General features: G+C 45.1%; 1 protein-coding gene across 4 annotated transcripts in view; it reads left to right on the forward strand.

The window, feature by feature from the left end:
• Nucleotides 1–16,059, forward strand: part of NDFIP2 (Nedd4 family interacting protein 2) — a 56,166-nt gene that overhangs the window by 11,343 nt on the left and 28,764 nt on the right. For 2 of the 4 annotated variants that reach the window (XM_079973058.1, XM_079973060.1), the window contains exon 1: nucleotides 12,990–13,157. The exons of the other annotated variants lie outside the window; for them this stretch is intronic. In XM_079973058.1, the coding sequence (XP_079829184.1) occupies nucleotides 13,116–13,157 (42 nt within the window). In that variant the 5' untranslated portion in view covers nucleotides 12,990–13,115. Of the gene's footprint in view, nucleotides 1–12,989; nucleotides 13,158–16,059 lie in introns of those variants that run through there. 4 annotated transcript variants of the gene reach the window in all.

The raw sequence follows: 16,059 nt of genomic DNA on the forward strand, positions 1-16,059 counted from the left end.
GCTTCTTTTCAAAATTATCTCTCACCCCCACCCGACTTTGATTGTCACCACATTCTTCTGAATCTCTCGGTCCATCCCCTCCCCTATTCCCACAGTAAATGTATGGGATGAAGGGGACTAGCAGCCAGGTGTGTGCACATTTGGCACGATGAGTTTCAAAACAGATGCAAGACATCCGTCACTAATCACAAGAGAAGGAACTGTGTGTGTACTGTAAACAAGACACAGTGTACAAAGAGCACAAAACCTTCTGTTTGGGGCTAACATGGTGACAAACATCAACAAAGAAAACATTAACCCTAAACCAGATCTTTCTGGGTAAAACTACACCCCAGGTGCACTTTTCACTGCACAGTTTGCACAGAAGTAGACTCATAATGTAGTCCTCCTAAGATATTGTTGCTTGCACAGAAGTAAAAAAAATGGGGCTTGTCCACGCCTACATTTGATGTGCTTTCGATGCTGTTTGCATTCCTATTAATGTGGTGTTGTCCGCATGACGTCTCACTCCAACAGCAGCTATCCTGCTTGTTCCCCCCAGTAAATTTGGATTTCCCCAATCCAGGGATAATTTGATAAGTTTGGAAAAGACAGCTTCCAAGCCACTCCACCCAAGACAGTGGGCACATCACTTTTATCTTGTGGGGGTTGAAGAAACACCCTTTTTTACAGCTTTCCCTTTCACACACCCCACGTCCCCTTAATGCCCGTTCCGTTTCAGCTTAACCTTAGTGGAAACTGTCATTGATAGTGGAGCTGAAAGACTCCTCTTTTTCAGTTTAGGCGAAAACAGCCTGTGTGGGCTTCGAGGACAGATTTGACTGGTAATCAGATGCCTACCCAGCTGTCTGCTGTCAACCAAAGAGCTCTGCTAGATCTGAGGGTGTTCAATTTGCCCTTTCATGTAATCCTAGTGTGGGTACACTTGGGAGTGGATATTCTTTCCTTAAGCACTGTTTAGGCTCAAGTGTTATATCAGGCTTCCAGTTTGAAAGCAACCTGCGTCGGGTTTTCAGGGTTTTCAAGTTCTGCTCATCATGTTGATCTTTCAAAACAAGTCTTTTTAAACAAATATGCAACTTATGGATGCAATGTTTACTTGCAGGAGAAGTTTCGCTATATTCCTGGCATGCCCATTTAGCTATTGAGAACCACACTTTTCATTTAATGCAATTAACATAATAGTTGACCGACGGATTGGCTGTTATTTCTTTGTAGTCATTAATTTAAAGAAAGGGTGCCATCCTTGCTTAGGAGTAAGTTACATTGAATTCACTTGCTTATGACTATGAGTAAGCAGGCAACGGCAGAAGCTTCTGCTTTGGTTTATGGTGTGAATTTTCACCTCCCAGTCTGTTACGTCCTTGGCTAAGTCAGTGTAGAAAAATCTATGCATCTGTTTATTTTTGTTGTGCAATTCTAAGGTTGCCATATTTCAAGAAATAAAAAATCCAGAGCTTTTTTTGGACAATCGTCCAAAAAGTTGTTGAGGTTTTTTTTGGTGGGGTGGCAATCAGCAGATGTTTCTGCTTCCACCAAGGAACAGACAAAATCCTGGACATTTAGTATTAAATTTTAAAAATCCCTCCGAGTGGCCATATTAGCCTCCGCTCCCAGGACATCACGAGAATTTTTCGGTATATATGGCGATCCTATGCATTTCACTGCAAGCATCATCCAAGGTCGAAACTGCATGTCATGTGGGCAGCAGAACTTAATTGTAGGGGTAGGAATTGATGGTGCTGCAGGGGACTGTTCAGCACCTACACTTTGGCACCCCTCTGCCTCACCCCTTGGCTCAGCATGTAGCCTTTTTTCAAATTAATTTTCCAAATTTATTATAATAATAATAATAATAATAATAATAATAATAATAATTTTTATTTATACCCCGCCCTCCCCAGCCAAGGCCGGGCTCAGAGCGGCTTACAAGCAATAGTAAAAACAAGTTGAATGATTACAACTTAAAAACAAAATTAAAATACAACATTAAAATATTGAAACATTAAAATATTAAAATGTAGCCTCATCGCAGGAAGAGAAGGAAAAGAAAAAAGAAAGAGAGGGAGGGAATCAAATTGGCTCCAAGCCAAAGGCCAGGCAGAACAACTCTGTCTTACAGGCCCTGCGCAAAGAAATCAGATCCTGCAGGGCCCTGGTCTTATGAGGCAGAGCGTTCCACCAGGCCGGAGCCAGAGTTGAAAAGGCCCTGGCTCTGGTTGAAGCTAATCTAACTTCCTTAGGGCCCAGGACCACTAGGGTGTTGCTATTTATGGACCTTGAGGCTCTCCGTGGGGCATACCGGGAGAGGCGGTCCCATAGGTACAAGGGTCCTAGGCCGTGAAGGGCTTAACAAACATAAAAGAAAAACATTACAATATAAAACAAACAAACATTTATCCTAACTGTTAAAATCCCAATTTTGTTATCATTGTTGGGTGACTTCCTCAAATCCCCCTAGCTGAGTTTCCATATAAGTCATTGTAGCAGTTTTCCAATACTTCTTTCAATTGAGATAAACTTAGTCAATTAACATCTTTCTTTCTTTTCATATTATCCTCTATCCATAATGTTATACAATTTTACATATTGAACTCCTAGGCCAATTTGGTACTTACAAATAATTCTACTTATGTTATCTTAGCATATTTAACTAAATAATCCTTAAATTTCTTTCATTCTTCTTGGTGCTCCTCCTCTTTCTGTTTGCAGATTCTTCCAGTCAGGTCAGCCAGCTCCAGAAAGTCCATCATCTTCATCTGCCATTCCTCCACTGTAGGCATTTCTTGTAGTTTCCAATTTTTGGCCAACAAAATTCTTGCTGCAGTTGTGGCATACAAAAACAATCTAACATCTTTCTTGGGCGATTCCAAACCAATTATTCCCAGCATGTAGCCTTTAGACGGACCATTCACTCCTATGTGTAAGAGAATGAAGGGTGCTTCTTTTAGGACAGAAATGCTACCTGAGGTTTCCTGCAAGTATTCCTATTAAAAATAAGCAATGCTTTTTAAAAACAACTGTGTTTCTAGCAGACTATTGCTTCTTCTTCTTCTTTAAGCCTACTGCAAACCCAGCTGGCTTGTCCATTACTTAGAGATGAGAGGGGCAGAATGCCAGTTTGGAGGCTTCCTTCCTTACCTATCTGATGATATGATGTGGGCCTTCTTGGGTTGTGTTTCAGGATATGGTTTTGCTCATCAGACGCTTATAGCTTATCTGTCAAGGAAATTTTAACAATTGCTTGGGTACACGGATGTGAGCTCAAGCAGGTCTCTTGTAACATCTATTATTGGAGAGCTGATGTTCAGAGAGCCCAGAGAATCCTGGCAACAAACCTAAAGGGGTGGTTACGTTATCCCAACTCACACTGTAAGGTTTAGTAGCTACATTTATCCATGCCATAATGATGATGATAAAATTTTTAAAATTTATATCCCGTCTATCTTGCTGGGTTTCCACAGCCACTCTGGGCGGCTTACAACATATATAAAAACACAGCAAAGCATCAAACATTAAAAAACAAAAAATCCTAAAAGAGCAGGAAACAAACCAATAAATCAATAGAAACCAATAGTAACAATAATCATAGCAATAATAGCAATAATAAAGACTTTACAGTTATACCCAAGTTAAAATAACCGCCATTCCCAACTAAACATTAAATCAACATCAAACCGACAAAAACAAAACAGAGGAACCAAAATTAGAACCGTTTAAAACATTTTAAAACCTTTTAGCCAGTTGCCCCAACCCAAGAGTTGTGGCATCACATTGAGTGTGCAGTCAGTAACGAGGTGCACTTACATGAGTAAGCATGCCTCATTGTTGGTGTGTGTTGGTCTCAGGACCGGATTTAGGTTTGATGAGGCCCTAAGCTACTGAAGGTAATGTCCAGCTGTCCTTTGTCAACAACAAATTGTCACTGTTTTTTGTGTTGAATATATGCTATATGTTAACTTATGGACCTAATAGGTATCTAAAGCCATTTGCACATAACCATTATGTATTTTATCAAAGTAATTGTTGAATTGAAATACAATTAAGAAGAAGTATATTAATAGTGACATTTTGGAGGGTGCCCAAAAGAGTGGGACCCTAAGCCAGGGGTCAGCAACCTTTTTCAGCCGTGGGCCGGTCCACCATCCCTCAGACCATGTGGTGGGCTGGACTATATTTTGAAAAAAAAAATATGAATGAATTCCTATGCCCCACAAATAACCCAGAGATGCATTTTAAATAAAAGGGCACATTCTACTCATGCAAAAACACGCTGATTCCTGGACCGTCTGCAGGCTGGGTTGAGAAGGCAATTGGGCCACATCTGGCCCCCGGGCCTTAGGTTGCCTACCCCTGCCCTAAGCTATAGCCTGTTTAGCGTATACATAAATCTGGCACTGGTTGATATGTGTAAAACTCAACATAGGCTTGTTATTTACAGTGATGCTTCTGTCACAAAGATTGATGAATGCTCCAGGGCCAGTCTGAGGGGAACCCAGTGCTAGAGCATCTGTTTTGCCTGCAGAAGATCATACAGTCATAGAATTGGAAGGGACTCTGAGGATCAGCTAATCCAAACCCCTCCTGCAGTGCAGGAAGATGCAGTTGCCCCATACAGGGATTGAACCTGCAATCTTGGCACCAGGCTCAATCCCTGGAATCGCCAGATAGGAATCTCAATTCCTGTAGCCAGTACTAGGCTAGATGGACCCAAGGTCTGATTCAGTATTTGGTGGCTTCCTTTTTGTTCTTGCCAGAGTGAGGTGGCTGTGATGCAGCGAGCGGCTAGGGTCAGCCCCATACCCTCCATCCACCTTAGCTAGTAACCCACTGGTGACAGTGCTCGCTTGCTGGTGGCCTGGCCAGCTAGCTGCCTCTCACTTAATAGCCAGCTTCCTCTTCATATGTCACAGACAATACTATTCGGAAAGGCCTCAGGCCTATTGAGCAGCTAGACTATGGGGATGGTGAGGTGAAAGACCCTGGGGCCCAAGCACACATGCATATTGTATAAAGGTGCAAAGCCCTTCTTTCGCACCCTGTGAAACATAAATGCGCAGAGCTTTTAAAAAACTGGGCAACGGCTGCCCACCCGCAACTCCCGAGCCTCCCCCAATCAGTCAAAACAAAAGGGGAAGGGGGCAGGAGATCTGTACCGCTGGACGTCCCCGGTTCCCCTTCTGCAGTGGCGGTGGCAGTCAGTAGCCTAGAGCCAGCCTGGTAGCACAGTTGGCTCTGGCTGACTTCAGAAGCCGCTTGGTGTTCGCTGCCGTGGCGCCCACCAGTTTGCCTCCTGGAAGTTCCCATATGATGTGTCTTGTGCGCAACACATCATATGGGGACTTTCAGCGAGGAAAAATGGCGGGCGCCACGGCAGCGAGCAGCTCCTGAAGCCAGCCAGAGCCAACTGCACCTCCAGTCTGGCTCCAGGCTGCTGAGGCTGCCGCTGCCACATTTCCCGGGAACAGATTTGCAAATCTGGGGATATTCCGGGGACGGAATTTGTCTGGGGACAGATTTGCAAATCCAGTGACTGTCTCTGGGAACCGGGGACGTCTGGTAACCCTAAGCTAGAGAGGCAACTGTCCTGAGCCATGCAGTTCAGCAGTCAGGATGCATGTACAGATGTACCTTGGCTTATGTGATACAAGCTGGAGCTGCATTCCTTTTGCAACTGCACTCTCCCCTCCTGTGGTAGACAGCAACTGGTATTCAGAAGAACAGTGTTATGTACTGAATTGAATAGGATCCAAATTGCAGCAGTCTGATTGGTCCTAGAACAGTAGGATTCAGATTGCAGCAGTCTGATTGGTCCTAGAACAGTAGGATTCAGAATGCAGCAGTCTGATTGGTCCTAGAACAATAGGATCCAGAATGCAGCAGTCTGATTGATCCACAGGAACCACCCAATCCAACTCCAGGTGGAAGTGAATCCGCAACCTGATTGGCCTACAGGAGAATCCCAGAACTAGCCAATCACGTGGGGCCCATTGTGTAAATAATGTATATAAAGCAGACATTTCGGGGGAACTTCCATTCCTCACTAATATGAGCTGAATAAAGAGCATGAAATCCACACTCGACTCCGAGTATATTGCAAACAGTATCCCATTGCCAGTGTTGAGGTAAGATTCAACTTACTTCCACGTGCCTTCTGCATGTGGAACAGAGGGAGAGGAACCAGATCAGGGCAGATTTAGGGCTGTGTGTGTGGTGCCAACCCAATCTAAATAAACTTTACTGGTCTTTTTTTAATTAACTGAGTCAGTTAGCAACTTAGAGGACATGTATGATGGCAACTTTCTCACAAATGTCCCTTAGAGAGTATACAGCTTTTTTTCCTATGTGTTTCTTTATCCCAAACAATAGGATTGCCTCTGGATAATACTTAGCAAGTATATATTGAAAAGTGAGCACTTCAAACCTAGCATTTTAAGTATTGGGCCTAAATTGAAGGGGTTTTAGAGTATTGTGATGTCACTGCCATTCTCCACCACAACTGAGATTATTTTCCTCTACCCCCAAAACCTTGCCAATCTGTATTATTTACCTTGAGTGTTCTGACTCAGGTATCACCAAGGCCAACATCTTAGCATGGTCACGACCAACCAGAGACAATAGCAGTGCCTAAAAGGTAAAGGTAAAGGTACCCCTGCCCGTACGGGCCAGTCTTGACAGACTCTGGGGTTGTGCGCCCATCTCACTTAAGAGGCCAGGGGCCAGCGCTGTCCAGAGACACTTCTGGGTCACGTGGCCAGCGTGACATCGCTGCTCTGGCGAGCCAGAGCCGCACACGGAAACGCCGTTTACCTTCCCGCTGGTAAGCGGTCCCTATTTATCTACTTGCACCCGGAGGTGCTTTCGAACTGCTAGGTTGGCAGGCGCTGGGACCGAGCAGCGGGAGCGCACCCCGCTGCGGGGATTCGAACCGCCGACCTTTCGATCGGCAAGCCCTAGGCGCTGAGGCTTTAACCCACAGCGCCACCTGCGTCCCCAGCAGTGCCTAAACTTATAAGTAATAACTAAATGAATGTGCTTGGTGGTGGCCTTGAATGAAGCAAATGTGCAGGACAGTGGAGAGGGTGGCAAGAGAACTTTTCTGTTAAAGGGGACCTAACATAATTTCCCATTACCTCCTACCATGTATAGGCACTTATAAGCAGGGTAGCTGCCTGAATGAATAAAGACCTCTGTTGCTATGATACTTTTTTCACCTTATAGAGGTGTAACAAATAACTCCTGCAAAGTGAGATATGGGGAGGGTTAGGTCCGCCGACCTTGTAACGTGGGAGGGAAATGTCTAAATGTAAAGAACTAACAATCATAAACGTTAATGTTTCTGGGTCTGTTAGCAGAGGCAGTAGGAATGAAGGAAACTACAAATCTAATCTGCAGGCTATCAGAACAATTCATGCAGCAGTCACAAGCCTTACGCTACGCTTATAGCCCCCACAGCCCCTCCAAGTGTCCCTATTTTCCAGGGGCAATCGTGGATTCACAGAAGTTTCTGATTTGATCCCAGAATGCCCTACTTTTCCTTTTTTCCTATTTTCATCGGAGAAATGTTGGAGGGTATGGCAGTATGTCCCTATTTTAATTGGGGAAATGTTGGAGGGTTTGGAGTTATTTGACCCCTGAACCATCTGAAGGCAGCCCTGTATAGGGAAGGACGTTTATTATGTTTTTATATAAGTTGGAAGCCATCCAGAGTGGCTGGAGCAACCCAGTCAGATGGACGGAGAATAAAAAATAAAATTGTTGTTGTCATGGAATAGGATGTCTCTATTTTCATCGGAGAAATGTTGGAGGGCATACCCCCATGGCTGTAGGGCAAGGAAGAGGAAATTGCAGTTCTCCAGATTTTGTTAGACAGAAGCTCCCATCATCCTTGATTACTGACAATGCTGTCAGGGTCTGATGGGAGCTGGAGGACTACAGGCTTCCTTGGGTCTATCTTAGAGCATGTCCAAAAATGGCATTTTAATGACCAGGATCCCATATAAAGCTCCCTAATTACCTCAACATGTTGTCTAGCTCCTAAAACTCCCAAAAAACTCCAGCTCCTAAAACCTAAGAGTTTTGTATCTATATAACAAGATCCTAGTAATCAGTTGTGCATGATGTATGTTTATATTTTGCAAAAACAGATTTACTTGGGTTTATGATGCCAACTTTTATCTTTAAAGCTGGAATGCCAAGGTAACTAAGATAAGTTGCAGATGTTACTGCATACTTTCCCATGATTGCAACCTTGACCCATGGCCAAAGAGACATAACTGTCTGTGAGTCTTGTCCTTCAACATTAAACTACTCCTTCAAGCAGACCACTTGCATGAACAGTTGTTTGCATGGACAAGCTTACTTGAATAATGCCTGCATTGACTCTTGGACTGGAAAGTAGAGTACCCCAATCAAATATCAACAAAACCATTAATTCATTGGGTGGCCTCAGGAAAGCTAGTTTCAGTCCGCATTATCCCCTCCAAGTATGAAGCCATTGTAAGGAAATACATTTATTAATAATAACTCAGATAGCTTAATAATGACTCACATTGCAGTTCCATATTTTATGAAACTATTAAATTTGTGAGACTGCCCATGTTGAACCTTTTAGTAAATAGTTGTGTTGGTCCTAAGCTTGAGAGTAACTCCATTGCTCCTATTACAGATAGGTAGCCGTGTTGGTCTGCCATAGTCAAAACAAAAAAAATTCCTTCCAGTAGCACCTTAAAGACCAACTAAGTTAGTTCTTGGTATGAGCTTTCGTGTGCATGCACACTTCTTCAGATACACTGAAGAATACATTGTATACATTGAAGATACACTTCAGATACATTGCTCCTACTTTGTGAGTGCTTGCCACAGTTCCTGCTTAGAGTAATAAAAGTGGCAAAAACTGATAAAAAGTTAATACTATCTGCAAAGCCAGAAGTGTCATGTTCAGGTATCAGTATCCAGATTATTTTTCCTAGCTGAAGAATTGCGATTCAAATATTATGTTACTCTGTTGCAGCAAGAACAACAAAAAGTCATAATTTTTTTCAATTCCAACATATTCATAGTGACATGAGTTTCTGGGTATTCATATCTTGATAAAAGTGCTGTGGATGCCAGCAAACAATGGCTGCCAGATGCAGCAGCATAAAAAAACGTGATGCTTCTCTATACTGGTGAATACAAAACAACCCCTTTGTAATGCTACAAATCCAACTCAATGGTGTAACGTTAGAAAGTGTCGATCCCTTTTCCTACCTGAGCACTTATCTTTCCACAAGAACTGAATTGATGCTGAAATCCAACATCGCTTGAGGTCTGCGAATGCAGCTTTCTTCTGAGTGAAGTGCAAAGTGTTTGAGGACCGGGACATTTGCAGGGAAAACAAAATGCTTGCATACAAAGCTATTGTACTACCTACTTTATTGTATGCTTGTGAAACATGGTCCACTTATAAATGTCATCTCCAACTCCTTGAAAAATTCCATCAACGGTGTCTCTGAAAATTTTTACACATCACCTGGGAAGACAGGCAAATTAATGTCAGTGTGCTGGAAGAAGCAAAGATCACCAGTGTCAAAGCAATATTCAACATCGACTTTGTTGGACCGGTCATGTTGTGCGGATGCCTGATGATCGTCTTCCAAAGCAACTACTCTATTCCCAACTCAAGAATGGAAAGTGAAATACCAGTGGGCAACAAAAGAGGTTTAAAGATGCTCTCAAAGCAAATCTTTAAAAAACAACATAAGCACTGATAACTGGGAAACACTGCAAGCACTCCAATTGGAGAACAGCCTTTACCAAAGGTGTCATTGACTTTGAAGACGCTCAAACTCAGGACAAAAGGGAGAAACGAGCTAAGAGGAAGGCACACTTGGCAAATCCACACCGTGATCAAGTCCCGCCCAGACACATATGTCCCCACTGTGGAAGGATGTGTGGATCCAGAATTGGCCTCCACAGTCACTGACAGACTCACTGTTAAGACTGTGTTTATGGAAGACAATCTTACTTGGCTACGAGTGGTCACCAAAGAAGAAGAAGAAGACCATCTCTAAACAACAACAACAAAACAGCAACTGTGTGTGTTTGTGTGTGTGACCTTATTAAAGAGGATGCAAGGAAGAGTATTTTTACAGAGCAAGGGCAAGCGAAAAAAGAGGTAGTAGTAGATGCATTACAGTTGAATTTGAGCAGAGCACAAATGAATGCAGAAGCCAACATGGGCGAGCTGCAACAAAATGTTGCAGTGTAGAGTGAACAATTTATAATTTCACTCAGCCAGTCTGGAAGGTCATTCCACTCCATTTCTTCTTCCACCTCTCCCCCCCCCAAAAAAAAAGTGATTAAGCATTCTATGAATCGTGAGCATGCCCAGTCCTCATTAACTTTCCTTAATGATTTTTTTCTACTGCTTCAAGCCTCAGGGTTTCACCAAGCCTATTGCTGTCAACTCTTGTGGAAGTGTGTGGTGTTGTTTTTGGCTGCATAAGCAACAGCAGTCATGCCTGTGAATCAGAAAAAGTGGGAATGATTAAATGAATGAGTTCAAGATGCCGTCAGCAATGGGTGTGGAGCAGCCACAACAGACGAATAGGTATAGCAAGAACAATAGTGCAAATAAACAGCTAAAAAGAGACAAACGCTTTCGGTAATGAGCTAACCACACGCCATAGCATCAGAACTGCTAATGAATTCCAATTAGGAAGCTTCACGCTAGAGTTGCCTGCCTCCAGAGAGACTGAAATGCCCCCTCACTGGTTTTGGAAACAGTCTAAATGTCGTGATGTGTGCCCATTTATTTTCCGCAGTTGAACCTGACTTATTTGAGTTATGCCAGTTGCCGAAGGGCATTGTGGAATCATGATGGCATATATCGTGTTTGAAGATATGCATGTGAACGAGCCTTTGGCACCTCTCAGGTGGGCTCCGTTGCCATCCTAAGAGTACAAGGGAAGCATTCATGGTGAGATCCGGCACCTCTTTCCCTAGAAAAACAGCACTGACGATTATGATGTTGCTGATGATAACGACGTGGTGGACGGACACCATTTGAATGGCAATGCAACTTTTGGATGGGGGGTGACCCCCTCAAATAAGTTATTGGGGGGCGTGCGAAGACCGCTTGGCCAATGGGCGTAGCTAGGATTTTTGTTTGGTGGGGCAGAACCTCAGATTTGTATTGATTTGCATTGATTGGAGGGCAGAACCTCAGATTTGTATTGATTTGTGGGTCAGGCTTTTGTGGGGGGGGGGTCAGAACCTCAAATTTGTATCCATTTCGGTTGATTGGGGTGGGGGCTTGGCTGTGCCCAAGCCTCAGCCCCGAGGAGTTGTCTCCTACGCCTTACTTAGAGTGATGCTCTGTCCTATTATATAGTCATATGCTCTGAATACTCCCAAGCATCGCTGCATTACATGGGGGGGTTGGACTAGATGACCCTTGGGTCCCTTCTCATCTCCACAATTCATTTTAGGCAGCCCTGCAGCCCCCAGTTAAAAAAAAGCAGCTCCTCTATCTGTGTATAGAGGCTTGCCTCCCCCCAGGGCCGGATTAAAGTTTGATGAGGCCCTAAGCTACTGAAGGTAATGGAGCCCTTTATATGCCCAGCTGTCCTTTGTCAACAACAAATTGCCGCTGGTTTTTTTGTGCTGGATATGTGCTATATAGTTATTTATGGACCTAATACTGTAGGTATCTAAAGCCATTTGCACATAACAAATAGGAGCCTACACACACAAAAACCCCTGTTGCTGTATGTAGGTTTTATTTTTATTTATTTTTATCTTATATTTTGGAAATGCACATTCAGGTTTTTTTCCCCCCTTTAATTTTTTGGGGGGCTCCCAAGAGAGAAGGGGCCCTAAGTTATAGCTTGTTTAGCTTATACATAAATCCGGCACTAGGTAAAGGTAAAGGTACCCCTGCCCGTACGGGCCAGTCTTGACAGACTCTGGGGTTGTGCGCCCATCTCACCTAAGAGGCCAGGGGCCAGCGCTGTCCGGAGACACTTCCGGGTCACGTGGCCAGCGTGACATCGCTGCTCTGGCCAGAGCCAGAGCCAGAGCCAGAGCCGCACACGGAAACGCTGTTTACCTTCCCGCTGGTAAGCGGTCCCTATTTATCTACTTGCACCCGGAGGTGCTTTCGAACTGCTAGGTTGGCAGGCGCTGGGACCGAGCAGCGGGAGCGCACCCCGCCGCAGGGATTCGAACCGCCGACCTTTCGATCGGCAAGCCCTAGGCGCTGAGGCTTTAACCCACAGCGCCACCTGCGTCCCTAGCTGGCACTAGCTGGACCATAAAGAAGGCTGATTGCCGAAGAATTGATGCTTTTGAATTATGGTGCTGGAAGAGACTCTTTGAGAGTCCCATGGACTGCAAGAAGGTCAAACCTCTCCATTCTGAAGGAAATCAGCCCTGAGTGCTCACTGGAAGGACAAATCCTGAAGCTGAGGCTCCAATACTTTGGCCACCTCATGAGAAGAGAAGACTCCCTGGAAAAGACCCTGATGATGGGAAAGATGGAGGGCACAAGGAGAAGGGGACAACAGAGGATGAGATGGTTGAATAGTGTTCGCGAAGCTACCAGCATGAGTTTGACCAAACTGCGGGAGGCAGTGGAAGACAGGAGTGCCTGGCGTGCTCTGGTCCAGGGGGTCACGAAGAGTCGGACACGACTAAACAACAACAAATCCGGCACTGCCTGCCTCACCCGGCGCCACGCGCCCGGAATTTCCCGGACACGCAGCCGCGCAAACCGGCGGTGAGGTCCTAACAAATCCGGACGCGCAGTTTGTGAGGGTGGTGGTGGTGCCCCCCCCCCCCAGTTTCATTCGGGGAGCCTCTCGGAGAAGTGGGTTTTGCGAAAACGGAGACGTGCCAACTTTACCGCGGTGCTTCGGAGGCCTCCGCCTCCTCCGCCTCCTCCTCCTCCCGTCACGCGCGCGCCTCCGAGGGGGACGAGCCGAGAGAGAGGGCGGCCTCGACGCGAGGGGAGGAGCCGGCCCGAGAGCGACGAAGGCGGAGGGAAAGCGAGAGAGAAGGGAGAGCAGCTAGAGAGACGCTGGAAAGGACCTAGCCGAGCGTCGAGGCCCGAAGAGGCCTCCGTCGCCGGGATGGAGCACCACCAGCAGCAGCCCGCCAGCCGGTACCAAGTGGTGAGTGGCGCCGCGGGGTCCTGTCAGCGCGTCGGCAGGGCGGGGTTAGGGTAGGCCGCAGGCCAGCTCGAGGCCTCCCCCGGCCAGCTGGGGAGACGAGGCTGGGGAGGGGAGCCCTGCATTCCCTCAGGCCTCCGGGGGCGAACGGAAAGCGCCTCCGCTCTCCGTAATACTGAGGAAAAGCTTACCTGGGGTGAGGCCTCCTCCTTCCTCGTCCTTTCCTCCTCTGCGCTTCCCCTACCCTTTTGGCTGCCGCCCAGGTGAGCTTCTCGGAGCCCCCAGTCGAGGGGACGCTGAGGGTCATCTAGTCCAGTGTTTCCCAACCTTGGGCCTCCAGCTGTTTTTGAACTACAATTCCCATCATCCCTGACCACTGGTCTTGCTAGCTAGGGATGATGGGAGTTGTAGTCCAAAAACAGCTGGAGGCCCAAGGTTGGGAAACACTGAGTTAGAAACGGGAGGTCGCCACTCGACGGCCCGTGGCTTTCGCCGAAAAAACCAAAACAAAGCAAAACATCTTGGGCTTTGGGAATAGGGTAGCGAAAAGAGGAAATGTTCCAAATCGCGAGGACGAAATGACACACCGCCCTCGATGTGAAATAGTACACAATGTATGGTTGTGTCTTTGTAGGGTGGCTGGCGCAACCCCAATCAGATGGGCGGCGTAAAAATAATAAAGGTACAGTGGTACCTCGGGTTACATACGCTTTAGGTTACATATGCTTCAGGTTACAGACGCCGCTAACCCAGAAATAGTACTTCAGGTTAAGAACTTTGCTTCAGGATAAGAACAGAAATTGTTCTCCGGCGGCGCGGCGGCAGCAGGAGGCCCCATTAGCTAAACTGGTGCTTCAGGTTAAGAATAGTTTCAGGTTAAGAACGGACCTCCGGAACGAATTAAGTACTTAACCACTGTATTATTATTATGACTATGATTCGTGCTTGCTTTTCAAGAGCAGACCTTTCTATGCTATGGTGGGGTTCAATGTTACCTCTGATTCCGCCGCAGGGCTGCGGTCATAAAAATAAAAATAAAAATAAAAATTTATTATCTATACCCCACCCATCTGGCTGGGTTTCTCCAGCCACTCTGGGCGGCTTAAATGCTGCCACACTCCTTTCGGAGGTCAACACAGTGAGAACGGGTTTGTAGGGCTTCGCGCCAGAACAATAATTCATCACCTGCCTTGCCTTTCGGTGGATATGATTGCATCAATGAATTGATTCATGTGAATTCAGTTCCTACCCAAAGTTTTACTTTAAGCCCTTTCCCTGCCTCCCCTCGGTTGGTGAAGGGAGCGAGAGGCAACTTTAATGATTCAATACGCAGGTGATGATGCTTTTCTTTTGCCAACCGCAGACAGCCTTCCGTGCTGTCACTTCCTGTTTGGGTAAGTGCACTGCAATAGCATTGAATATACAGTAGCACCTGGTTTTGAGTCTCCCCTAACAAGCGTGTGTGCTGGTTTCGAAGGGCCGCCAATGAAAATGGCCTACACCCCCAGCATTCGAAACGCCCATTGTTCGAGGCGCGTTTTCCGCCAGGGAATTCCCTTAGCGCGAGCAGTTTCTGAGCTCTGCGCATAAGATTTCAGATTAAAACTGCAGATTGACCTTTTTCTGCTTCCCCACTTCCAGCTACTCTTTGAAGACTGGAGAAGAGACCCCTTTTAGGAGGTGGGCAGGGGAAGGACTAAACCATGTGAAAAATGAACATAATATTTTAGCTGCCGTTCATTCCTTTTCAACTTTGTATACTTGTTATAAAAAAAAGTGTGCCTAGACATTCTGTTGTGGCGCCCATAATCTAGGTTGAAGGTGCCATTGAGCTCCTAGCTTTCATATCAAAAATTTCTAACACTGCCTATACCAATGAATCGGGCAAAGCCTCAGTTAAGAAATCTACTGATTACCCATGAAAACCTTGAAGCCTGTAAAACAACATGCAGTTTCCAGCTCCAGCTCTTATACTTAATGCCACACCTATATCACTCCGGGGCATCCCAGATCTATATTGCTTGGTAACACTGAAGAATCCATAGGTGCACAGTTTCTCTTATTAAATGAAGAAACGACCAAGCACAATTCTTGTTGGGATTTCTGTATTGCATTTGAAAGTGAATTTTGTAATGGAGATAAGTGGTCCGAAGAAAGGAATATGTATTGGCAACATACTGGCATAATAAAACGTACTCTCATGGAATCAGGTTCTCTTTAATTTTCCTCTAATTGCTTTTTATTTCACATTGAGGATGATCATGTAGTTTTGTCATTTTGTTGCTTCATATTTCATATTTTTGCTACCTATTCCTGAAATATTTTTTTTTTCAGTGAAAGCCACTCGTTATTGACTGCCATCATAACTAACACTTTTATTAGGGTCAGAGGCTTTGGAACAAATCCCACCTATTTTATTTCCTCAAGATGGTACCTACTACCCTCTAAATAGAAGGAACTTAGCTGAAATATGGTGGGGGTGGGGAGTATTGTTTTATACCAGGAATACTATCTTAATAGAGATGTTTGATGTCAGATAGCAAGCCAAGAGAGGAAAATGTTGGTGTACCTATAATATGCCAAATGCCAGTCATTTCTCAACTTATATGAACAATTTTATCTAAAAATAAAGTAAAAAAGAGATTTGTTCCTTTCCATTATTAACATATTTTTCTACATTGTTTCAATGATGCTCCCAAATTTTTGGCAGTACCTCATGTCTTTTTTGGGGTCAGTTTGAATGCACTTGGGTCGAAATTGGACAAAAGGTGTGAAACCTATATCCCCAAACTGGATGTTACCTATTCTTTGCTGCTGCTTTTACATAATTAAGGTGTTTTTCAGTGATGGGTAAGCATTTTACTAGAAACGTAGACTATTAAAAAGAGCCTACCTCATTCTAGAT

The sequence above is a fragment of the Podarcis cretensis genome (genome assembly GCF_951804945.1).
Source record: "Podarcis cretensis genome assembly, chromosome: 4".
Lineage (NCBI taxonomy): Eukaryota > Metazoa > Chordata > Lepidosauria > Squamata > Lacertidae > Podarcis > Podarcis cretensis.